Below are 26851 nucleotides of genomic sequence, written 5' to 3' on the forward strand. Positions count from 1 at the left end.
CAAACATAATGAGACAAAAAGTACTTTGCTTTTCTACAACTCCTTTCATCCAAAGATCTCAAAGCACTTCACAATTTCAATAATTCAACCTCACAAACCCCCTTTTTAGAGAGATAGCCATATAAAAAGCAAACACTGGTGGTACCGGTGAAGAAGCAGAAGTCAAACCTTCCAAAATTAAAAAAGTGAGTAGTACTGTGGCATCTTAGAGACTAACAAAAATATATGGTATCATGAGCTTTCATGTGTAAGACCCACTTCATCAGATGAGTTGGAGGGAAAATAACAGAATCCAAGATATCATATATATAGTAGCCCAATGTCTGTGACGCTGTAACACTGTAGAGTTACAAGTTGCCTCTAGGGGGCACTATTGTATCCCATCGTGGCACTCAGCTGACTTCTGTGCCGCTCAGCCGGGCTGCCGCGGGGGATCCCAAACAGCCACTTGCTCCACTTGCTCCCCCGTGGCGGCCAGGCTGAGCAGCGCAGAACTCAGCCGAGCACCACGGCGGGAGGCGAAAGGGGGTGGGGCCTGGCCATGTATGTCACTGCCCTGGCAGGAGGGCAAGAGGGGCGGGGCGGTGACGTACACGGGCAGGCCACGCCCCCTTTCCCTCCCACCGTGGCGCTCAGCTGAGTTCTGTGCCGCTCAGCCAGGCTGCCGTGGGGGAGCAAGCGGCTGTTTGGGTTCTCCCACAGGGGCCCGGGTGAGTGGCACAGAACTCAGCCAAGCGCCACTGTGGGAGGAGAAGGGGGGCGGTGACATACACGGCCCCATCCTCTGGCCATGTACATCACTAGGGTTACCAGGTAGGGTTAAAAAAAATAAACGGACACACTTGATTAGGGGCGGGAGCAGGGAGGGACCGGCCGGGAGAGGAGTGGGGCTAGCTGGCAGGGGGCAGGCGGGACCAAGGGGGACGCGTGGGAAGCAAAGCTGGTCGGGGGTGGAGGTCGGAGGCCACAGGGCTGGCTGGCGGGAAGCAAAGCTGGTCGGGGGTGGCAGTCGGGGGTAGCGAGGCTGGCCATGGGAGATCGGGAGGAGGAACCGGCTGGCAGGAGGTGGGGAGAGGGAATCAGCTGGAGGGGAGCCGGACTCACCGGGCACGTGCAGATCCCAGGGTGCTGCCCGCCCTGCTCATGGTCCCAGCGAAGCAAGACCAGCTGCGGCTCCAGCACGTGCTGGAACAGTGCTCAGGAGCAGGGACGAAGCTTCCCCTGCTTCCCAGAGGCAACTAGAGGCTCCCAGCGCCGATCACGCCCTGCCTCCCAGCCAATCCCCCACCCCCACCAGGCTTCAGTCTGGCACCCAGCCAGAGAACCCCAAAATACCGGACATTGTACATGTCTGGTATTTTCTGATTTTTTTTTACCAGACAGAAGGCCCAAAAACCAGACTGTCTGGTAGAAAACCCAACACCTGGAAACCCTATACATCACCGCTCCGCCCCCCCTTTGCCTATCTCCGTGGTGCTCGGCTAAGTTCTGTGACGCTCAGCTGGGCCGCTGCAGGGGAGCCCAAATGGCCGCTTGCTCCCCCCGAGGGCCACGACAGGAGGCAAATGGGGGTGGGGCAGTGACGTGCGGCATGACAGTGGCTCCAGGCCCCGCCCTCTGGCCGTGACCATCACTCCCCACTCTCCTTGCTGAGCGCCACGGCGGTAGGCAAAGAGTGGCGGGGCAGTGACGTACACACCCAGGGGGCAGGGCCTGGATGAGCATGCATCCCCGATGGACACAGAGGAGAGCGGAGACAAAGGGTATGTCTACACTATCCCGCTAGTTCGAACTAGCGGGGTAATGTAGGCATACCGCAATTGCAAATGAAGCCCGGGATTTGAATTTCCCGGGCTTCATTTGCAATTGCGGTATGCCTACATTACCCCGCTAGTTCGAACTAGTGGGGTAGTGTAGACATACCCAGAGTGAGAGACAGGCGGGGGAGAAGAGAAAGACAGACGGAGAGAGAAGCAGAAGGCAGAGGAGATCTGAGAAAGAGAGGGGGAGGCAGTGGGAGGGAGAGAGAGAGATGGAGTGAGAGACCGGAGGCTCAGGAGAGAAGATGGACGTGGAGGAGAGACCTGAAACTCCCGTCTTATGACGGGGTAATTGGCTAGTATATAGATATAGATAGATAGATGTACGTATTCTGCATATATATATATATATATATATATATATATATATATATATATATAGGACCCAGGATAATGAAGCTAATTACAGGGCTGGATGTGTCCCATTTGTAGCTTTTCATGTGAAAACACAGATGTCAAAGGCAGAGGAAATTGGCTTTATAATGCATTAGCTCCTATTAGCCGGGAACAGTGATCCACGACCAACAGGAGCTGCGACTGGCCATATCAGTGGACATGCAGGAAAATAAAGCATCTGGTGGCCCACCAAAGGCTAACCGTGCAAAACTGCATCTGGCCCTCAGGCCACTTACAGCCCACCCCTCAGCTAGAGGGAGGTGAAATAAGTGTAATATTTATTAGTATAGAACTGTTTATTTCTTGTCTGATTAAATAAAGAATATTAATGTGTTAGGACTTGTGCAAAATATGTCTGTCTATGTTATATGCTATACTTACCACGTCTCCAGAAACAAACTGTAACCCGTAAGGCTCACAACTATACAGGCAGTCCCTGGGTTACGTACAAGATAGGGATTGTAGGTTTGTTCTTAAGTTGAATTTGTATGTAAGTCGGAACTGGCGCCTAGATTCAGCCGCTGTTGAAATTGACCAGCAGCAGCTGAATCGGCCAAGCCTGGGGCAGAGCAGCTGGAGTGCTGCTGGGTTGGTCTGGTAGCGCCGACCCTTGGTGCGGCGGGACCAATCCGGCAGCACCCCAGCTGTTCTTGGGGATGCCTGGGGCAGAGCAGCTGGGGTGCTGCTGGGTTGGTCCCGCAGCGCCGCACCTCGGCGCTGCGGGGACCAACCCGGCAGCACCCCAGCTGCTCTGCCCCAGGCGTTCCCAAGTCAGCCGCTGCTGAAACTGACGAGTGCTGACTACAGGAAGCCCGAGGCAGAGCTGCTCTGCCCCGGGCTTCCTGGAATCAGCCGCTGATCAGTTTGAACAGCGGCTGAATCTGGATGCCTGGGACAGAGCAGCTGGGGCGCTGCCAGGTAGGTCCCCGCAGCGCCGCACGTCGGCGCTGCGGGGACCAACCCGGCAGCACCCCAGCTGCTCTACCCCAGGCGTCCCCAAGTCAGCCACTGCTGAAACTGACCAGCGGCGAGAAAAGCCTGGTCTGCTGGGGGGGGCGGGAGGGGACCGCGCTAACTGCGCGCCCCCCAGCAGACCAGGGAGATGCGGAGCGGCTTTTCTCGCCATGGAGGATGCGGGCGGTGGGACCTCCGAGACGCGCCGCGGTCCCGCCGCCCGCGTCCTGCGTGGCGAGAAAAGCCACTCCGCATCTCCCTGGTTTGCTGGGGGGGGGGGGGGGCGCTAGCTCCGCATCTCCCTGGTCTGCTGGGGGGAAGTGTCCCCCGCGCCACCGGAGGCGGCGACAGAGGGGGAGGCACCGTGCACTAGCTGCGTCCCCCCCCCCTCCATTCGTAACTAGGGGTCCGACTTAAGTCGGATTGACCTAACCCGGGGACTGCCTGTAATGTGATTCTGGGAGACCAGGTGTTTCAGATGCTGACTTCTGGTTTTGCTGGTGGGTGTTTTCTGCCTTCAGATTTCATTGTGCACCATGTATGTGCTCTTGCCACCTACTGGATACTGAGCGCTCATATTTTTCGGTGTGTGTGTGTGTGTGTTCTCTAATCTTTCCATCCCCATGCAGAATACATTTTGTAATGTGCACTGAAGCATGTGCACCATGAGTAGAAACACATTCTGCTGCTTCTGGGCACTCTGCTAATCAGTGGAACCAGTGGCTATGACAGGTGTTTAAGCTACTAGAATATCTTGAGATGGGGAAGAGGAGTGAGAGAGGATCCAGGGCTGGACCTCAGGCTTTAGGCAAGGTAGGCTGAGGGACTCTATTTCTATCAAAGGATAACCGATAGTCAGTGTTCAGGAAATGTACCAGAGAGACCAATGGAAGAAACAGTGTTTCAGCCTGCTAAGACCCAATGAAGCGTAAAATGCCTAGGTATTCAGATGGCTGGATTCCCACACAGCAATCTGACAAGTGCTCATGAGGGGGCAGGCAACTGGATCTGTGAAAACCTGTGTATTATCTTTTAGTAATTTTTTATTTTTAAATGATAACCACTGAATGGCTCTAACAGAAAAGACAGATGTGAAGACAAAATCTGTGACCCAAAGAGGTAACAAGCAGAAAGAGGGAAGAGGAAAAACAACTTATGTGCTTCACCTCTTGCAGCCTAGCACAACTTTTGTACAGCAGAATAAATAATGACACAGGAGGAGGGCATTAACTCATCACGAGTGTAGGGGTAAAAATACCACCTACTGGACAATAAATCCTACCTTTCAGAGTGTTGCATTTTTTGAGTCAACATACATAACTAATAACCTTGTCTGATTAACTTGCAAAAAACTCATGATAGAGAAATGTTTATTTGACCTTCATTAAAACCAAACCAACCTAACAAATTTTCAGTTCTGTGTTATCATCTTCAAACTTTCTTCAACATTGTTTTAAATCTTTTTCAGCAGAAAAGAGAAAGCCAAAGAAATGTCTCATAAAAAGGAGTATAAAGAAAGAGTTACTTTCTTTAACTAGATATATTATTTATATATTATTCCTAACATATATGGAAGTCTTTATATATAAAGTATAAAATCAAAGCTCACCTATAAAAATCGTCAAAGTTTAGCTCAGCCTTTCCCTTCTTGCCAAAAAAATGCACAAGCAGTGTAGTATCAGATAGCAAACTTGAGATGTCATCTGCACGCTTAAAACCATTAGAATAATAAAATTAGTTAAGGTTCTATTTGCTTTACAAAAGCTTTATCAAAGAACGCATTTTATACCCAGTATTTAGCACAAAAGAGAGACCTGCATTTATGCAGAATATGAATTAGAATATGAATTAGTTGCATCTTACGTTCACAGTGTTAGAAAGGTAATTATAGTATTCAGATTTGTGAAGTTATTTTAGTTATTATACACTTTTGATACAAAACATTCACTTGTTAATTTCAATTAGTATAACACTTAAAAACTCCAATGATGTTAGTGGAAAATATCATGAAGAAAATTCATGAAAAATAAAATCAGAAACTTTAGGGGAAAATAGAGTAGAAAAAATGGTTACGTACCTTCTCGTAACTGTTGTTCTTTGAAATACATTGTTCATGTCTATTCCAATTAAGTGTGTGCATCCACACATGTACAGTGGTGTTGCATTATTATATTTTAATATGAGCAGGCAGGTCACCCTTGAACCCACTGGTGTGCGTTTGCCCCAAATTTGATGCAAAGTGGGCCATGTGAGGTGTCAAACAAAAACTTATGCACAGCTGACTCTGTCTAGGATACTAATGTATTTGCACTATCTGTGTGTGTAAAGTTATGAATATGGGCTTTGTATTTATATATTACATGTTTTCTGCTGGGGGGGGGGGATTTCTCAATACTGCAGGGACAAAGTCTCTTAATTGTTGCCAATTGACACCTGAGGAGCACACTTTGGCTTCTTCCCTGAGAAGGACAGACCCAAGGACACCATGGCTCCTTGCCTAAAAGGGAAAGAAGCTGGTTTGTGGGTCATGTAACCAGCCCGTGGTTTGGGGGGGGGGGCATGAGCACCCAGGAGAAGGAGATTATAAAGGTATCAGGAGGGTGCCTCTATCTTGTCTTCAATCCTGCTCCTGATTCCGGAAGCAACCCTGCTAGGGACAGAGAACTGGGAAGGATCTGATGACCTATCCTGATATAGGATGTATAACACAGGCTTTTAAGCTGGCAGTTTGTTACATCTCTGCTAAGAGCCTGCATCAAGAACTGGGTAACTGATGTATGTAATGTATTCTCTTTAACAATCTCAATCTTTTCTTTCTTTTTTATTATTAAACCTTTAGATTTTAGTTTCCAAAGGATTGGCACAGTGTGCTCTTTTGGAAGATCCAAGGTATAAATTGACCTGGAACTGGCTGGTCCTTTGGCACTGGGAGAACCTGTTTGGAGTTGGTGAGATTGGGTTTTTTAACCTCTCATTTGTATAATGTGTGGGTCTGGTTGTGTCACAGGTAAAGCTGGAGTATCTAAGGGGTTTTGCTCGTGAGGCTTCTTGCTGGCCAAAATGGCAGCTAAAGTGCTCTGTGTGACTGGTTTGATGCCTTTTAGGGAAAGGACTCCAGTGTTGGGCTGTAAGCAGCCCTGGTTTTGAACAATTCACCCTTTCTGACCCTCTCACTGGTATCCAAACCCGACCTGTTATATTACAAGTGGCCAGAAGATTTTCCCATAGCAGCACCCATAGGGTCAGTTAAGGCACCCCCTGAAGTTGCACCTCCATGGCACCCAATAAAGCACCTTGTCAACAGCCCCCTCCACAGTTCCTTCTTGCTGGCTACTTTGACAGAGGGAAAGAATGGTGGGTATTGAAATAGACATGAACACCACATCTCAAAGAACAAGAATTATGAGAAGGCATGTAATCATTTTTTCTTCTTAGAGTGCTTGTTCATATGTATTCCAGTAGTTATTTCACAAGCAGACGGTTAGGAGATAGGGCTGGAGCCAACTACTGGTGGACTATAGCTAAATTAAATGAGGCATCATCCCTGGTTTGCTAAATAATGCGAGGTGAAGGTATGGATGGAGGATTACACAGCATCTTTACAGATCTTGTTAGTGGGGACCTGAGACAAAAAGGCAAAAGAAGCAGCCTGCCCTCTGGTGAGTGTGCTGTGATGGGTGGTGCAGGGATACTGTACGTCTTGGATATAGGACGTAATCCATGATAAATTGCTCTGGGCAGAGAACAGTTGGTCCTTCATCCTACCTGTGATTGTGACAAATAGTTGGACAGATTTATGGAACACTTTAGTTGTTTCAATGTAGAGGGCTAGGACCCTACAGACATTGAGGAAGTTCAGCTTCTGTTCCCGGGGAGTAGAGTGGTTTGGGATAGAACACTGGTAGAAAAATGTCCAGATACAGGTAAAATTATGACACTACTTTTCAAAGAATAGCCAGATGAAGCTCGAATTGGACCTTGTCCTTATAGCACATGGTGTAAAATGACTCTGATGTCAGGGACCTTGACTCAGATACTCTCCTGGCCAAATTTATGGCCACTAAAAAAGCTACCTTATAGGAGAGGCACAACATTGAGCAGTTTGCTAATGGTTAAGTCCCATGAGCCTAGAAAAGACCAAATTAATGTCCCAAACTGGGACAGGCTGACATATGTGCAGATTACGTCTGTTCAGACCTCTCAGAAAGCAAGTAACCAATGGATTTGTGAACACTGAATGGCCATTTGACCCTAGGTGGAATGCAGAGATGGCCACCAACTGTACCCTTATTGAAGGAAAGGAAAAACCTTTTTGCTTTAGGTGAAGGAATAGTCCAAAATGAGAGGCATTAGGGCCAGCATAGGAGAGGAGCGATGCTGAATAGCATCAAGATAAAAAAATTGTCTGATTTTCTCTGAGCAGGTCAGCTTGTGGGGCTCAACCATGGAGCTTCCATGCTGTGAGGTGCAGGGATTTGAGGTTCAGATGCTGAAGGCATACTTGTTCTTGTTCAAGAGGTCTTGAAAGAGCAGTAGTGTGATTTTTGTCTCCACTGACACATCTAGGAGCAATATGAATCACAGGTGACAAAGCCATGCTGGAACTCTTACTATGACTTATGTTTGCTCTCCTGATCTTCAGGAGTACCCTGTGTAAGGGAGGGATATGTGGAAATGGACACAGAAGGGGACCCTGCCAATGAATAAGGAACATGTCTGCTGTGGCGCTCCTGCTGAGGTTCTGGAAGGAACAGAACTGTTGACAATTCCTGTGAGGTTTGTGGTGAAGAGGTCCATAAGGAGAAAGCCTCACTTCTGGAAAACTGACTCCATCACATCCTGGTAGAATGACAACTTGTGATTGTGAATGGACCTACTGAAGTGGTTTGCCAAATCACTGTACACACTAGGGAAGTATGAAGCCTGCAGGTGTATTGAATGTTCTACATACAAGTCCCAGGGTTTCAGGGCTTCTTGACACAAGCATATACCTCTATATTTGTTCCTACAGAACATTTCTGTCGTGTTTACTGTCATGACAGAGACATATTGACCTGTTAAGAGAGCATGAAATGTCTGACACGCCAGCCATCATGCCTTGAGATCTCTGACATGGATATGAAGGGCTAGGTCCACCTGTAACCACAGGTGAGCACTCCATCCCAAGTCTGAAGCATCCGAAAATAATGATAGGGGACAGTTGAGGGCTGGTGAATAGGACCCCTCTGCAAACCTCTTGAGGATTGAGCCACCACAGTAGGGAGTCTAGCACTGAGTCCAGTAAAGATACAATCCTGCCCAATTTGTCTTGCTGATCAATACACTAATGCTAACTGAGACTGCAGAGGTCAGAGCCTCAGTCTGGCATGCTGTACGATGCAGGTGCATGCTGCCGTGTGACCTAGAAGCCTGAGGGCAGTTTCTTGCTGTGGTAGTGGGAAATTGTCAGAGGCTTCAATTGATATTTGACATTGCCTGAAATCATGACTCTGGCAGGAAAGCTCTGGCCTGAGTTGAGTCCAGAACTGTTCCTATTAGCTCCAACCTCTGGACCAAGAGCAGAGTGGACTTCTCCTCCTTTATGCGGAGACGGAGGCTGTCTGATGAACCTGAGATTGGCTGATCAACAAGTGCAAGCCTATCGTCAAGGCAGGAAAACACTTGAACCCGGTGTCTGCACAGGAACATGGCCACAACTGCCATGTATTTTGTGAAAACTCACAGTGCTGAAGACAGGACAAAGTGGAGGACTGTAAATTGGTAGTGCATCCCATGAACAGGAGGTACTTCCTGTGGGCGTGGGCAATAAATATGTGGAAGTATGAGTACTTTAAGTCGAGGGTGGCATACTAGTCTGCTGGATCCAAAGAGGGAGGGAGATGGGCCTGGGACAGTCCTGGATGGGGGGTGCCCCCAGTCAGGCCCTGTCACCTGATTGGTGATTCTGTCTCTTTTGTATGGTTTTAAATGGTAACATCTGAGGGAATGAGAAGAGAGGAGTTTGGATATGATAATCATCAATGGAAAAATTATTTAAAGTCCTCAATACACATAAAAGATTTGAGAGATATCAGCAAAGAAAGAGAGACAGCTACTTAGTAAAACATGTAGAGGACCTAGTTTGATTGGATTTGTCAGATAAAGAAAAAATATTTATCAAAGGATGACAAGGATGTGAAAAATCCCAAGTTCTTCTGAGTGGAATGACTGAGAGCTGATCTTCAGTTGGCATAAACTGGCAAAGCTCTACTGAAGCTAAGAACTGGTCCTAAAACTACACATTCTAAGAATAACCTAGGAATAAGCATTACTAAGACTATTCAGATATATGAAACTTGGTTCATTATGAAGAGATAAATTGCAATAGAAAAATAACATTAAAATACATTTCCTCGGCTGCATAATGTTAGGGATGTTAAATTGCAGATAACTAATAGAGTACCATTTGACTAGTCGATAGGGCATTTCCGGCTTTGTAGTGTAGAAACAGCTGTAGGGCTGTTGCTACACTTTAAAGGCCAAAGCGCTACATGGAGCCCGGGGAGTCCCCAGCTGATCCCTTTGAAACTCTGGGAGGAACCTGACACCTGGCTCCTGCAGCTGGGGACTGGGCTCCACACAGCGCTGCCATTTTGAAACACTGGGAGGAGCCTGATGCCCAGCTCCTGCGGCAGCATTTCAAAACAGAAGCACTGCGTGGAGCTTGGGCTCTATGCGGTGCTGACACTCTGAAGTATCTTCTTCTTCCCCGCCCCCTTGCTGCCACTAGTCAACAAGCTTGTCGACTATTCGATAAGCATTTGTTTAACGGATAGTTGACTAGTCCTTCACATCCCTACACAGTATGAAGGGATTATTATTTAATATCCATATTTTGTCCAAATTCTTGAAGACATACTGTATTCAAGTTTGAAGGTTTTAAAAATTTACCTATTACAAAAATAATGTTTCATATATACTAGCAGTACTTATTAGTAATTGAAGAGAAGATATTGAAGAACAAAAAAAGGAAGAACAACTACTAACAACAACAAGCCCTTCCCTTTCATTATCCAAGAAATTAAGGAAAGGAGAGATACCTTTAATAGTTTAGTAAAATCTGTTTTGGATTTTCAAGTTTATATTTCACAAACTCTATCTTCCTCTTTATATTCTTTTATTTTTCTCCAGAGAGAAAAAGGATGGCAAAATATACATCTGTAGAAAAATACTTTATTTCCTTCAATTAAGATAGCTCTACTCCTAAAATGAATTCATTAACTAGAGAACAATAATCACAGAGTATTTTGTCCTTTAAGACTCTGTTGTCCTTCACTATCAGGCGTAATGCATTGTAACAGAGATACCCTTGATTTTTGGTATCTTTTAAACAAACAAACTTCCTACTATATTCAAGCAATTTCTCTTGTGCACCCTGAACAGATATCAAATCTTAAGTTACAGCCTTTCATCCTGTAATTTTTTGTAATAACCAGCATATTAGTTAAAACAAGCACACACCCTGAAACTTTCTATACCATTTCTAGTTGGTCCAGGGCTAGCCCTACCATGAGATGAACTGAGGCAGCCGCCTCAGGTGCCAGACTTGGGGGGGGGGAGGGGACCCAGAGTACAAAAAACTGTGTCTGCTGCTGGTGCATATGTAGGTAGCAGAGCAGTACCATGAGAGGAGTAGAACAGAAAGAAGGCAGAATTGAGATATTTCAGTTTTGGCCCAAGCAAGGGGGCATGGGAGCATCATTTGAGCTCCCTGCCTCATGTGCCAAAATTTTGTGGGCCGGTCCTGAGTTGGTCAGTCTTAAAACAAACCAAAAAAACCACCAATATGCTTTTAAAGAATCACTAGTAATTGAAAAGTATTTCTATGGCCCTTTTCTTTAAAGCATTATATAACTTAAATTTCATAAGGGGTGAGCCTAAAATGATAGCTTTATCCTTGTAATTCTATTGTTCAAGGTAAAATGAATTCTGTTTTATAACAGGAAACAATGCAACAAAAGAACACAATTTATTTTTATGTAATAAGATAACAATTCTACTTTGAGTTATTTAAAATCTTTTAAATGAGAACGAGGATTTGGCTTATCTGTCTTTGTTAAGAGATATTTTACATTAGTTCTAAGATACCTAATATAAACAGAAGCATAAAGGCAGACAACACATAACTAGGACACTGGAGTTATTTTTGCAGCTCTTCAAGGAATTTTGCACCCTTAACAAACTATTTTAGTTTTTTGCACCATCATTTCCCCATCCTTGAGAGAAATAATAAGTATGCATATTTGTAAAGAGTTTTCAAATCCTTGAAAAAAAGGCAGTAAAAATATCACTGATGTCAATGGGAGTCTTCCATAGTGAGTACAAAGTATGTATGTTATATTCCATGTGGACAGAGATACTTCTGCACAGTCTTATATTTTTCAAATGATTTAGCAACTTCAGTAATTTGCAATATTCATTCAGAATTAATCCAAAAGCTGAGCTCACTGGTGTTTAATTCCACTGGCCTGTTAGGAATAGGCTGTAGGATTACATAGCTTTATTCATTCCTCCAAAAGAGATACCAGAGAATCATGATGGGAAGCCTTTCCTCTTCCTGAAGAGCCCTCTTTACGGAATCTGACAAGAACGTATTTTATCTCCCCTCCTTTTCACAAAGTAACACTTGAGGAGGCTGCCAGACAGCATAGACTCCAAATGATAACTAGTTTTATGTCAATTTTCAGCATAAAAGTCTGATGTTAAGGGTGCCTCAGAGAGATATGGATATGGAAGAAAGCTAGCAGACTCAGGCTTAAAAAAACCAAGCAAGACAGGAGTTATTCTAATGAGTAGTGGAAAATACTGTAACCAAGGACATTCAAGTTGTATTCAGTGATGCATGTCAGCTGACAGTACTTATGCAAATGTTCATGGAAGAATGCTGAAACTGGATGTTGGTCAGTTTTAACTATTGCAGCCTACAAATGTCAGCATAATGCACTTTAATTATGTGTCTAATTGCCTACTGGATAGGTTCACATTAAAAAAGCTTGTAAAGAATACTAAACTAATACTATTGTGCAGATGAGTGTTAAATTTTGCTCATGTACATACAACAGAAGTAGAGAAAGTCTGGACCCGGTTCTGCCTGCTCTGCAATACTTTAAGCTTTCTCAGATGCTTGGAGGTACCCTCAGTGCGGGAGAATCCACAGGTGACTATAAAACAGCTTCTGTGCTTCCCTCACTAATGGCCCCATTGTGATTTGCATGGCTTGAGATAGAGGCATTACTGGGGAGCTGCTACAGGTGGCCTGCCTCAATTTATGGCAACTTCCTTCACAATGTAGCTGAACACAGAAATGCTTTTAGAGGATCTGTCCTTTAGACTTTCTTTTAAATTGTCAATGTAAAGAAATATTCACATTCTATTTGTTCATTTTTTTGAATTAATAATTAAATACGCTTTTAATGTTTATTATAATTTAGACACCTACATATATTAATGTTTGATGGAACAGAGATATTGCTAGTCTTTCATGACCTTGAAAAATCTAGACTGAGATTAACATATGCAATTGTTTTAACTGTCTGAAAAACCCTCACCTCACTCCTGAATCCCACCTCCGTCCCAGCCTCCACACTCTCACCCTGCTCCTGCACCTAACCTCCCTTCCAGTCTCCGCTCCCTCATCCCGTTCCTGCACCCCACCTCCTGCCCAGTCCCCATACCCTCACCCTGTCCCTGCACCCTATATCCCTCTCAACACCTGCACCCCCAGCCTACTCTTATATCCTACCTCCTGTATAGATCCCGCATTCCCACCCCTGTCCTGCACCCTACTTCCCATCCAGACTCCGCACCTTTACCCCACTCTTAGACCTAAATCCTGCAACCCTACCCTACCCTACTTCTGCACCCTACCTCCCACTCAAACCCTGAATCCCCACCTGCTCCTTGGCAGCTCCTTCGCACACACTGAGCCCCTCATTTTTGGCTCAGCCCAAAGCTTAGAGAGCCCCCAGAACAGTTAAAGCAGTCAAGGGGTAAGCCCTACTCCGTAGTGACCTCCCCCATTCCCCTGTGGGGCTGAAGTTTGAGGGGAGTGAGGAGTCTCTTTTTTCCCCTCCTGCCTCTCTGTTGGGGGGCTACATCTGTAAGGGTCCCCCTTCTCACTTAGAGGCCAGGTCAGTGAAGTTTTGTTTTTTGCTTCTCACTTTTGTGTTGCCCCTCACTGATTTGTCTGTGGATCAGTGTTCCTGGCCCAAAAAAGGTTCTCAACCTGCCCTCAATGAAAACAGATTCCTAGGTTTCATTTATATAGCAACCATGGTTATTTTTTTAAAATTAATATTAGATAAGTATCCTTACACCAAAGATAAACTTGATCTTCCAAATCTTCCAGCAGATGAAGCTAGCACACTAGAAAGGACAATTTCAAGTAATGCCAACTGCATTCAGCCACATTTATTTCATATGACAACTTTCCCATAAACACTGTTTTAAAATTTTAAAAAAGAAAAGAATTAATATTCACAACAATAGGGAAAACATTAAAATAAAAAGAAAAGAAATAAAATGGCAATTCGTTCATGGACCAGACAGAGGTTTTATTATACCTCTGCAAGGTCCGAAAAGAGAGCTTGGCTTGTGTTACGTCTCAATGTATCCCAATAGCTTCTGGGGACAAGGTCCTTCCCATCTGTCTTAAGTACCTGCAGAAGTTTCAAGAAGCACAACTGTTTGAAAACCAAAAAATAATTAAAAAGAACAGCTTACACACTTTAAAATCTGTTAAAGCCAATGAACAAAAATAAGACTGAATGAGTTTACTCTTGTTGTTTCCTGCACAAAGAAAAGTTTTATGTAACACTTCTATAAACTCAAGCCATTTTCAAACCGCTAATAGTATCAATATCTGTTACCGTCTTAGTCACAATGTGAGGATTTACCAAACTTAAGCAATTAATGCAAAACAAATTACCTAGATTAAAAAAGTCACAATCACAATTTTAATCATACTGCTAAACAATGATAGAATGTCAATTTAAATGTATTATAAATATTTTCTATATTTCAAATACATTGATCTCAATTGCAACACAGAATACCACTGTACAGTGCTCACTTATTATTTTTATTACAAATAGTTGCACAATAAAAAATATTTTTCAATTCACCTCATACAAGCATTGTACTGCAATGTCATTATAGTGAAAGTAGAATTTACAAATGTAGAATTTTTATTTCTTCATATAACTACATTCAAAATCAAAACAATGCAAAACAAATTAGAGTCTACAAGTCCACTCAGTCTTATTTCTTGTTCAGCCAATCTCTAAGACAAATAGGTCTGCTTACATGTACAGGAGATAATGCTACCTGCTTCATAGTTACTAGGCCACTGAAAGTGAGAACAGGCATTTGCATGTCACTGTTGTAGCTGGTGTTGCAAGGTCAGATGTGCTAATGCATTCACCTTCATTTTTCAACTTGTAGATTGTGCTTTTAAAAATCTTTTTTTACAGTGCATCATTATTTTATAGCTTTCTTTGATAGGATAACAAGTCTTGTGGATAAGGGAGAAGCAGTGACATGATATACCTAGAATTTAGGAAGGCATTTGATATGGTCTTATATGACCTTCTTGTCAATAAACTAGGCAAAAACAACTTAGATGGGACTACTATAAGGTTGGTGCATAACTAGCTGGACAACCATTCTCAGAGTAGTTATTTACGGTTCACAGTCATGCTGGAAGGGCATAACTCGTGGGGTTCCGCAGGGGTCAGTTTTGGGACCAGTTCTGTTCCGTATCTTCTTCAACAATTTAGATGACGGCATAGAGAGTATGATTATTAAGTTTGAAAATGATACCATGCTAGAAGGGGTTGCAAGTGCTTTGGAGGATAGGCACATAATTCAAAATGATCTGGACAAATTGCAGAAATGGTCTGAGGTAAATAGGATGAAGCATAATAAGAGCAAATGTAAAGTACTCATAAGAGAACATAAGAATGGCCATACTGGGTCAGACTAAAGGTCCATGCAGCCCAGTACCCTGTCTGCTGACAGTGGCCAATGCCAGGTGCCCCGGAGGGAGTGAATCGAATAGGTAATGATCAAGCGATCTCTCTCCTGCCATCCATCTCCACCCTCTGACAAACAGAGGGGGTGTGTCTAGACTACATGCCTCCTTCGACGGAGGCATGTAGATTAGCCAGATCGGAAGAGGGAAATGAAGCCGCGATTAAAATAATCGCGGCTTCATTTAAATTTAAATGGCTGCCCCGATCTGCCGATCAGCTGTTTGTCGGCAGATCGGGGCAGTCTGGACGCGATGCGCCGACAAAGAAGCCTTTCTTCATCGGCACAGGTAAGCCTCGTGAAACCAGGTTTACCTGTGCCGATGAAGAAAGGCTTCTTTGTCGGCGCATCGCGTCCAGACTGCCCCGATCTGCCGACAAACAGCTGATCGGCAGATCGGGGCAGCCATTTAAATTTAAATGAAGCCGCGATTATTTTAATCGCGGCTTCATTTCCCTCTTCCGATCTGGCTAATCTACATGCCTCCGTCGACGGAGGCATGTAGTCTAGACACACCCAGGCTGGGGACACCATTCCTTATCCATACTGGCTAATAGCCATTTATGGACTTAACCTCCATGAATTTATCTATTTCTCTTTTAAACCCTGTTATAATCCTAGCCTTCACAGTCTCCTCAGGCAAGGAGTTCCACAGATTGACTATGCACTGTGTGAAGAAGAACTTCCTTTTATTTGTTTTAAACTTGCTACCCATTAATTTCATTTGGTGGCCCCTAGTTCTTATATTATGGGAACAAGTAAATAATTTTTCCTTATTCACTTTCTCCACACCACTCATGATTTTATATACCTCTATCATATCCCCCCCTTAGTCTCCTCTTTTCCAAGATGAAAAATCCCAGTCTCTTTAATCTCTCCTCATATGGGACCCGTTCCAAACTACTAATCATTTTAGTTGCCCTTCTCTGAAACTTTTCTAATGCCAGCATATCTTTTTTGAGATATACTCCACTTAAGAAGGAACAATACATTTCACAAAAGTGACTGTCTAGGAAGGTGTACTGCAGAAAGGGATTTAGGAGTCATAGTGGACCACAAGCTAAATATGAGTCAACAGTGTGACACTTGCAAAAAAGCAAACATGACACCAGGATGAATTAACAGGAGTGTTATGAACAAGACATGAGAAGTCATTCTTTCACTCTACTCTGCACTGATTAGGCTTCAATTGGAGTATTGTGTCCAGTTCTAGGCACTGCATTTCAAGAAAGATGTGGAAAAACTGGAGAAGGGCCACAGAAGAGCAATAAAAATCACTAAAGGTCTAGAAAACATGAGCTGTGTTGGAAGACTGAAGGAATTGGGCTTGTTTAGTTTAGAAAAGAGAAGACTGAGGGGACACGATAGCGGTTTTCAGGTATCTGAAAGGGTGTCACAGGGAGGAGGGGGAAAATTGTTCTCTTTGGCCTCTGATGATAGGACAAGAAACAATGGGCTTAAACTGCAGCAAGGGGGGTTTATGGTTAAAAACTAGAATAAAGTGCCTAGAGAGGTTGTGCAATCTCAACCACTGGAGATATTTAAGAGCAGGTTAGACAGACATTTGTCAAGGATGATCTAGACAGTGTGTGGTGCTGCCATGGGGGCATAGGAGTGGATTTGATGATTTCTCAAGGTCCATTCCAGTTTTAGTGTTTTATGATTCTATGATTATGATTAAGAATAATAAAAAGTGAGCACTGTACTTAGTGTTCTGTGTTATAACTGAAATCAATATATTTGAAAATGAAGAAAAAATCTACAAATATTTATAATAAATTTAAATTGGTGTTCTATTATTGTTTATCAGTGCCATTAAAACTGTGATTAATTGTGACTTTTTTAAATCTTGTGATTAATTTGAATCATTTTTTAATCATTTGACAGCTCTAATACAAACAGAAACATTCTGGAGCATATGCAAAATGAAATGTATTGGCAAAGTTGTATTATTAGTAATTTCATAATTTGTCAAAATATTAAAGCAGGTTGAACTTCTGCAATCCAGAATTCCCTAGTACAGCAACATACTTGGTCCAGCAATGCTGACAACCCCATGGGTGATTCAGGCATGGAGCACTCCCAGGAAAAACCTGGCAAGTTAGGACCAGGAGCTTTTTCAAGCCAGGAAAGAATAGCGCCTCAAAGGAGGAACAGCTGAGAACAGAGCTGGGCTGGTCACCAGGAGCATAGGGTCTGGCATTGACTTCCCTTGGTCTGGCAAATTCCCTGGTTTGGGATTGGTCAGATCCCAAGGGTGCTGGACCAGGGAGGTTCAACCTGCATATAGGATAGGCTGCTTGTAATAGGGAGCTTGTTGTCTGATTTATCAAAGCATGACATACACTACTGGCATAATCAAAATAGTTACCAAGCATGTAGTTCCAACAAATGATCCATCCTAGTAGTGTGAGGGAAAATAAGAATCGGGCTACTGAGATCAAGTTCTAGTTGCAGAATATGCAGCAAGAAAACCTGATTGTGGGTGTCCACTGATCAAATTTACCATGTGCTCTGTTTGAAAGAACTGCAGGCTTTACCTTTTTTGCCCCAGAGGTGCTCTGCAACAATTTTAGAGGACTAGGACACTTATACCTCTTACATTTTATCCCCCTACCCCATCCTCATTTTACAACTGCTCCTGGAGGTATAACCTGACAGTTTCCATCCTTCTGGCCAAGGAGATCTAGATAAGGTGATCCTGGAGATAGTCAAGGCTTCTTTTAACTAAGTGTTATCACTGTTCTGTTGAATGTTCCATTGCACTTTCTCCCTTGCCCTCTGTGTTATGTTGTGGGGAGTTTCACAACATAGGAAGAAATCAGTGGAAAGGCAGAGCTGGAGTAGGAGCAAGTGTCCATTTTATTGCATAGCACAGAACTCACTAGAACAAGCCCAGACTAGCTGGGCTGACCCCAGTGACCTACTCAGTTACCATAACAACAAGATCTATATCTACAACCCAATATACAACATATTCCTCTCCCCTTAATAAAAACGTCCCTTTAAGAAAACAAAAACTAACTATAAAATGAGGGTAGACCGCCTCAAGTTCCCAGCTAACCCTGGGGATTATTTTGCCCCATCTGTGAGTTAATCTCAACTAAAGGTCCAGCCGTTGAGAAGGCCTTCTTTCTCTAGGTGGATTACGGCGGACATCCGGCGTTCTCGCACCCGAAGATGTTATGGGTGCAGGCCTGACACTTAGCTGGGAACTTGAAGTGTGAACAGGTGAGGCTGTTGGATCAGCCTACTCAGGGAGGGGGTTATTGATCGCCGCTGGTGGTGATGGAGGAGGAGAGTCAGGAGCAAGTGATTCTTGACACGGTAGCTCACCAGCAGTGGGAAGGACGGGCAACTCAACTGGAGATGTGCTCTGGGGGCAGGAATAACCTGTCAATAACTGATCTACATGCCGTCGCCAGAGGAGATCTTTCGCAGTCTGGATAGTATAGGAAACAGGTCCTGTTTGAGCAATAATAGTGGCAGGGACCCACTTAGCTCCAGGAACATAGTTCCAAGCCAAAACTATCTGTCCAGGACTAAAGGTTCGGTCTTTTGCTCTGGATGCAAAAGACAAACATGCGATTCCCACAGCATACAGCCTCTATAGTTACCAAAGTTTTACATGGGCCTGAAGATAATCTATCACACAATTTGGGAAGAAATCTCTTGTCTGAAGTATGAAATCTTATTCTGGGCAGATTCCAGAAAGATCCATAAGAGAGTCACTCAATATTAAATGAAATATAGTGGACCTCCACAAAATTAATTTTCCACAGTTTTTAATATGCTGTAAGTAAAAACTGTATGCTATTCTAAGCAGTATACGGTTAGATACATTTACATTTTTCACCTTATGTTCATCAAGAAGTCTGCACAAAAGATAAAACTTGAATAGAGTTAGTATGCCTAACCTTTTCATTTTATACTTAATGATATGTTATAAAGCTCTTTATCTAAATATAGATAGTGTGGTTGTGATCCAGATACTGATGCCTCATGCTGATTATGTGTATTTTTAATTTAAGAAATGTCATATTTATATAAAATTAGTTAAAAAGACAATAATATCTCTTCTTACACCATAAAGTATTGACAAAATATGCCAAATAACTCACATTTTTTCAACATGAATTACTACTTCAAGAAGTTACATATATTTTATTTATATGCACACGCTATTATGGAATTACTAATTTTCTTACTAGTGATATACCTCATTTATCTGACAAAAACTGATTAATTACTGATGAAGTTAGTATTTCTGAAGCATTCACAGTTTATTTTTCCACATGTTACTTTTATAATAATTATCAATTATTATTGCATTCAGCTAGTCAAAACGCACATGCAACTCATGCTGTACTAGTCTTAATTGCACATGCCCAGCATGCATCACCATGGCTCCAGAGAACTATCATAGGTAATATTAAAAGACAGAAATAATCAAATAACTCAGATCCATGTATAGATGCATCTTATGTAATATGTTGCCTTCAGAGCTTGATACTCTGAAATTCTGAGTACACTCATTTGCCCCAGAATTCAATGGGAGCTGAGGGAGCTCAGTATCTCAGCTTTTGGGCTTTCAATGTTAGAAATATGTGTGTGTTCATTATTCTCATTCCAAGCCCAGATTCCATAGTATGCTAATAGATTCACCTTTAGTGCTACCCATTTCCTTTATTTAAAACCCCTGCTATACTGACTTGTTTTTTTAAATGTGAGTATAAAAATATATATTTTTAATTAGAGTTGAAAAATTATTATAAATGTAGAAATGCTTAAAGGTAAGGTTTGTTAAGCTACAAAGGAAAAGAGATATAGAGATATGAAGCACTGAGTCTTTCATGTCAACAGGGCATGATCCAAAGCACAGTAAAGTCAACAGAAAGACTTCAAGAGACTTCAACTGAAGACTTATAATACATAATTTTTGCCTATCATTTCATTGAACAGGTATGTATTTAACATCTGTTTTGCCTTACCTGGGCACAATTGCATGAAAGACAAAGTGGCAGAGATAAAATATATGCATGATCAAAAATAGTACTATGTAAAAATGGCAATGCATGCGTTCAATTCAGTGACAAAAAAGTTCTTAAAATTCTTTTATTCTTGTTAATGCTGCACAGCTAACAAAAGTAATGGGAAACGTAACTGAATATATAACCTCAAATTCTAGCCCTTTTCCTAAAATGCAGCCACAGACTCCATCCTGCTAATTATTATGCTAATTTGGCTCTAAAGAGCAAAGTCTTACCTATATAACCATGAAGACTGAAGCTTGAGTTCTTTCATGGCTTTTTTATGTAAGGCTGCCAGGGAGGACCTTTTAAAGGAGTCTAAATCTACTCTGCACTGATGGGCATTCAGTCAAGGTCAAAACACAGAGTTCCTCAATCTGAAAATTCCTCCCAACCTCTGCCCAAACAATAATCAAATATAATACAATCTGTCTTAATCTTGGTTTCCTCTCTCCCAGCAGACTCTGTTCTCATCTTCAAGGATACGTCTACACTACATTCCTCTGTCGGCAGAGGCATGTAGATTTGTTTGTTCAGCAAAGGTAAATGAAGCCGCGATTTAAATGATCGCGGCTTCATTTACATTTACATGGCTGCCGCGCTGAGCCGACAAACAGCTGATCAGCTGTTTGTCGGCTCGACGCTAGTCTGGACGTTCCCCCTGTCAACATCAAAGCCCTTTGTCGGCAGCTCCGGTAAACATCATTCCACGAGGAATAACGGGGCTGCCGACAAAGGGCTTTGATGTCGACAGGGGGAACGTCCAGACTAGCGGCAAGCCGACAAACAGCTGATCAGCTGTTTGTCGGCTCAGCGCGGCAGCCATGTAAATGTAAATGAAGCCGCGATCATTTAAATCGCGGCTTCATTTGCCTTTGCCTACAACCCTAATCTACATGCCTCTGCCGACAGAGGCATGTAGTCTAGACACAGCCAAACTGAAGTAGTTTTGTTTTATTTTATGAATAACTAGTACAAGGAAAAAATGGTTGAGACTTTCTCGTGTGCCCTGTTAGGATGAGATCCTGGGAAACTGACCATACTCTAGGAATATGGTTATTACTTTTATGTCCCAGGAAAAGGGGGGGGGGCGGATTTGCTTAATAATTGGAGTTTATTTGTTGTTGGGGGAGTTTATTTAGATGGGTTCAGCACCCAACCCAAAGCAGTTCTACAACCCCCTAATACATATCTACTCTTTTTTTTTCTTTTTACCTATTCTGAGGGATCAATCTGTAATAGGACAGCCTATTACTCTATACGTGTAGGAAGCATGTGTAGCCTTCTATGGCTTTGAAGACAGAGTACACTTTTGACTAAATAAGACCCTACACTAACAAAATTCATTTACTTGATAAAGAGCCCATTGTTACAACAAATGATTCCATTTCACTGGTGATAACTACTAATATAGGAAATAAGTACATACACTGTTAGTAGAAGTATGATATCCATAGAGTTGAAGGCGCTGACAGTAAAAATGGTGAAGAACCACATTTCAGAATGAAGCCAAAAGAGAAAGAAAAAGAACAAACAAAATAGGTTAGGACAGGCAAGTCTTTATCTTACATGTTACTAGAAATGCAGGTATATTTTTAATAGTGGAGAGCAAAAGGTTCTCTTTTTTTACATCTTGTTTTTAAGACTCTTAAAACAGAAAAAAGTATACTGCAGAGTACATTTCAACCATAATAAATTTCAGTTACAAGAAATATGCGATTCTACCCTCCTATTTTGTCTTCTGTATCATTTGCTAAAGTTTTCCTTTTAGGATGAAATTTCTTTTGCTTAGTGTTGGCCTAAGAATACCAGCAAAACTAACTGAGAAATCAACCTTTTATGCCAATGAGAAAAAAGTTGTCTTAAAGAGTGAAAACATATTTTTTTTCTGTGCTTGGATTATTAAAAAATGCGGTTGCTCCTAAATGTCAAGCTTTTCCATGTGGTGTGGGGGCCAAAGTCTGGGAAGAGATCACACAGACAGTTCCAGATAAATAAGCTTTTAAGTTATGCTTTTAAAATTAAATTAAAATAAAATAAATAAAAGTATTTTGCTATACACAAAACACTTGTTCTGTTGAGAGCTAGAATTTATAGCCTCAAGTGGCTAGGCTAACTGCAGGCATAGGGAGAAGAAGCAGGTATGTCCACAATGTAGTGTTTTGGCCCAAGTGATTTGTAAAATCAGGCTCTGCACCTAAGAGGGGGGCCCCGCACCAAAGAGGGCCCTGCTCCCGGGTGCGCGACGCATGCGCGGCTCCCGCCCCAGGCGCACGGCGCATGCACGGTGCTCTGGGCCCTGGGCGCGCGGCACATGTGCGCCCCTGTCCCCGCGAATTGGGCCCTGCACTTGCTAAAGCCAGCCCTGCGTACAATGCATGAATCTACTCATTTTATGAAGCAGCATTGGTGGAGACCTACCGCTGAGATTATAGGGATGTAATCTGCTGCTGCCATGCCACCTAATGCAGCCAAACTGTAACTTTTATATTATTCCTTGGCCTTTTACATACATAAAAATAAACCCCAAGATTTGACCTACACTCATTAGTAAGAACAAGTTACATTGATATGTTTCAAGAAATATGTGTCAAATAGTTATTATCAATTGAAAAAACATCCTGGTCATACACAATACTTAATTTTTATTGCATGTTTAATGCACACAGATGAAGATTTTTCAGCATACTTATATATGTTTAATTGCTGATCTCTCTGGTGAGTAGGGATGTTAAAATGTGTTTAACTGATTAACCATGTAATTGCTGAAAATTTCAGCAGTTACATGGTTACATGCAGGACGGTAGCCAGCTCCCCAGGAGCTGGTGCATGTAGGGAGCTGGCTTTTAAAAGCTGGCTCTCGGTGTGCACCAGCTCTCCCCTGCCACCCAGCAGCGGAGGCAGCAACACAAGACAGCAAGCGGTTCCCTAGGAGCTGGACGGGGAGAAGCATGTAGCTGTGTAGGGTACCCATTTAAATGACTAGATTTAAATGGGTACCCTACACAGCTACATGCTATCCCTACTGGTGAGTCATATTTAGTGATCTTTTGATAAACCTTGTTCACAAGAACAACAATATGGTGCTTCAATACAAAGAGTTCAGTTTGAGCACAAAAATCTTATTTAAGATATCTTTTAATTTATAACCAATTTTTTTCAAATATGTCAAAGTTATTTGCGCTAAAACTAAGTATCACAATTAGTAAGTCTGCATGAAGATGTACAAGAAAATTATGAGAGAGAAAGAGAGAGAGAGAGAATAGAAATCCAGGATCAACGGGGGAAGGGTGTTTTTCAACTTACATTTATGGTAGTAGTGAGGTAATTCACTAGTATTGTGATAGAAGACAACATTAGGAAGTCTACTAGACTTAGACTCAGAAAATACTGATTTTTTTAAAAAGTAATATGCCACTATAATTGCAATTTAAAATAATAGCTATTATTCTATAATATCTATTCTATATTTTTCTTCTCTGGGGATCTTAAAACTTATTCTTTTCAGTAACCTTGTAATTCGATTTTAGGTCCAAAATTACACTAATTAATCTTGAGGGAATTCTGTGCCATTGAATAAGTGCAGAATTCATTTCACACAAATTATTTTTCTTCAGAAAATACATTAAATCAGCGTTTCCCAAACTATGGGCCGCGGGGGCCGTAGGAAAAAAATACCGGGCCTCAGCATGCCTGGTGGCTGCCAGCAGGGCCGACCTTAGGCCGATTCGGGCCCTGCGTCCCTGAACCCGGAAGTGCCGGCGAGCTACAGAGCTGGTAGATCCTGCTCCACCGATATGTGGAGCTGGGTCTCTCCCCCGGCTCTGCCTGGTGCGGGTCCCTCACGCCGGCCATCCTGCGCGTCCTCCCACCCCGCTCCCAGAGCGCCCCGCCGTGCGCGGCTCCTCCTCACCACCTGTTGCTGCCCATGTGTGGTGTTGCACGTGGGCAGGGAGGACGCCCGGGCGTGACGTGACGTCACGGCCTGGGATTTTAAAAGTCTTCAGAGGCACGTGGCGGGGCCACGCTGGCTCCGGTGGCCTCCGGGCCTGCAACGTGAAAGGCAGAAGGTAGGGAACAGGCTTGGGCAGAGACGAGGAGGCGGAGGCGGCAGCGGCAGGCTTGCGCGGAGGGGGAGGAGTGGAAGGGGAAGGCACCAAGGGGGCTGGTGGAAGCAGGGCTGCCGGGGGGGGGTGAGGTTGGGGGCAGGGAGCTGGCCGGAGAAGATTGGGGGGGGGAGAAGCGGCCGCTGGAAGGAGGGCTGGATGTGGGCAGCGGGACTGGTCAAGGGAGATTGGGAGGAGAAACAGGGGGGGACCTGGCTGCCTGGGAGGGGGTTGGGGGAAGTGGGGCTGGCCAGAGGCACAGCAGGTGAGCAGGGGGGGAGGAATGAATCGGCCTGCAGGGAGTGGGACTGACCCGGCCATATGTAGATCTTGGGACGCTGCCCCTGTTCCCCCTTCCCCTCCACAAAGCATGAGTTAGTCCGGCCAGGGGATTCTACTGTCCCCCCCCCCCACACACACACCCCTTGAGTAGTTGCGAACTATCTGGCTGGTAGACACACTCATGCAGCCTGAGCTCATTTACCAGCCAGGCAGTTCGAAACTACAAACTGATACATCTAGTAATAATACAACTTACCTAATGAGAAAATACCAGACATGTTATATGTCTGGTATTTTCTCAGTTTGTTTTTTATGTGTTTATATTTTTGGGCTGCAAAAAGCAGTATTGAAAAAAAAGGGTTCCAACTAAAGTAAAAAGTTTGGGAAACCCTGGTCTAACCAGCTTTCTGTCAGTCTTACAGTCCATTTATCCAATCCATATTCTTTAACTTGCTGGCAAGAATATTGTGGGTGACCATAATAAAAGCTTTGCTAAAGCTGGCACTGGGGGTTTTGGGAGGACCAGAAACAACTTATTTGAATATTCATGATTTGATTAATGAATATGCAAATAAACATTACTGGTCCTCTAAAAGTTCATGAATGGATTTACTGGTCCCCGTGTCAAAAAGTTTGGGAACCCCTGTATTAAATGAAGAGGTGCTGCAGTTATATTTTTGCCCATGTGGGGCTGCTGTGGCACTAGAACAAAGAGCAACAGCTCCTGGGCAGGAGCAGCCCTAGCTGAAGATAGGGAAGAGGTTGTGTTCTTCAAAGCAACCCCCGAGAGGCTGAGTCAAGCAGCATATTATTTGGGAGGAATGCATGGGAATAGAGGCAGATGTGGCTGTCTAAACGAGAGAGGCTAGGAGTCCACAAGGGTGTACTATGGAGAGAGTCGATAATTCCACTCCCACCCCAAAAATATTTTCCCACTCACACTAGGAATGTTAGTTATCGTGTAATTAAACAGTTGTGTAACCGCATGAAATCTTAGCAGTTACATGACTATTTGATAGTCCCCAGGGGTGAGGCCGGCAGCCATGTGCTCCTGGGCCCACTCCTGGGAAGCCCCTTGCAACTCTGCACTGCTGTCTGTATCCTCTGTGGGATGTGGAGCAGCCTCTGTCCGCAAGGAGTTCGAGTCCACTGCGGACAGAAGCTGCTTTACGGCAGCCTCCCTTGCCCCTCACCCTAAGGGTATGTCTAAACTGCATCTCTCTGTCAGCAGAGGGATGCAGATTAGGCAGGTCGACATTGCAAACGAGGCAGGGATTTAAATATCCGCCTTATCAGTTAATCATGTCATTGGCTGCATGATGACATTCCTAACCTATAGACAACACACTAAGTTCATTTCCAGGCTCCTTGCCAACAATTTCTATCCTCTTCCTCAGCTCCTCTGTTACTCCTGACTTCCACAGAAGCTTTGCATTGCTTCTGAAGGATGCTGGAATTATATTTTTATATTGAAATTTAAATGAATTGTTACTCAAAATTCTGTGTTAATATACCCAGTAAGTAATCTAATTGTCAAAAATATTTCCAGAATCTGTTGTCAATATTGTTAAAAACATACTTGCCCACAGGTATTTTAAAATAACTTACTAAATTAATAGAAATGGTGTGATTATATCGTGTTTTTTATTAAATAAATTATGCAGAAATGTTAATATATTGTACAATTTTTTAAATTTTTTATGCAGTTTTAAATATTTTGGTATCTATTATTTTTCCCTCAATAAACAAGCTTAGAAACAAGTTAACCCTTTATATTGTTAGGAGTTTTGTGATTCAATATGGTACCTGATGCTGCATAGAAATCTCAAAAGATTAGGAACAGTAAATAAATATTCTTAATTAATAAATGTAACCACACTTTTCAGCCACATAAAAACTACAACCACAAACCTATAACTATTCTAATTTTACTCACCAACATTACACGTTTCTCTTCATCTCCTTTTCTTTCTCTCTTCTCATTTTTCTTTCTGAATATTTCTTGAAGCTGCAAAACAAGTCAATAGGTAGAAAACTTAAAATAAAACAAAATAAACATACAAATATATATAATGAAGTGCTTCTTCCCACAACGCACAATCAACCTGTGGAACTCAGTGTCAGGGCATGCTGTGAAAGCAAAAAGTATAACTGGATTAAAAAAAGAACCAGGTAAGTTTATGGAAGACAGTGA

At 43.1% G+C, this 26851-nt stretch overlaps 1 protein-coding gene and 1 long non-coding RNA gene across 14 annotated transcripts in view; one reads left to right on the plus strand and one right to left on the minus strand.

The window, feature by feature from the left end:
- Positions 1-26851, plus strand: part of LOC142829646 (uncharacterized) — a 58723-nt gene that overhangs the window by 29828 nt on the left and 2044 nt on the right. The gene's annotated exons all lie outside the window — the stretch shown is intronic.
- MICU3 (mitochondrial calcium uptake family member 3) overlaps positions 1-26851 on the minus strand; it is a 111695-nt gene that overhangs the window by 25887 nt on the left and 58957 nt on the right. For 3 of the 12 annotated variants that reach the window (XR_012904286.1, XM_075930350.1, XM_075930353.1), the window contains exons 7-10: positions 26594-26665; positions 21699-21737; positions 13772-13891; positions 4780-4880 (exon numbers count right to left, since the gene is read on the minus strand). Coding sequence is in view for 11 of the 12 variants with exons in the window: in XM_075930350.1 (XP_075786465.1) it covers positions 4780-4880; positions 13772-13891; positions 21699-21737; positions 26594-26665 (332 nt within the window). In the remaining variant the exon portion in view is untranslated. The remainder of the gene's footprint in view (positions 1-4779; positions 4881-13771; positions 13892-21698; positions 21738-26593; positions 26666-26851) is intronic. The other 9 variants (XM_075930351.1, XM_075930355.1, XM_075930354.1 and 6 more) reach the window with 5 other exon arrangements.

Source organism: Pelodiscus sinensis, chromosome 5 (assembly GCF_049634645.1).
Source record: "Pelodiscus sinensis isolate JC-2024 chromosome 5, ASM4963464v1, whole genome shotgun sequence".
NCBI classification, from domain to species: Eukaryota; Metazoa; Chordata; order Testudines; family Trionychidae; genus Pelodiscus; species Pelodiscus sinensis.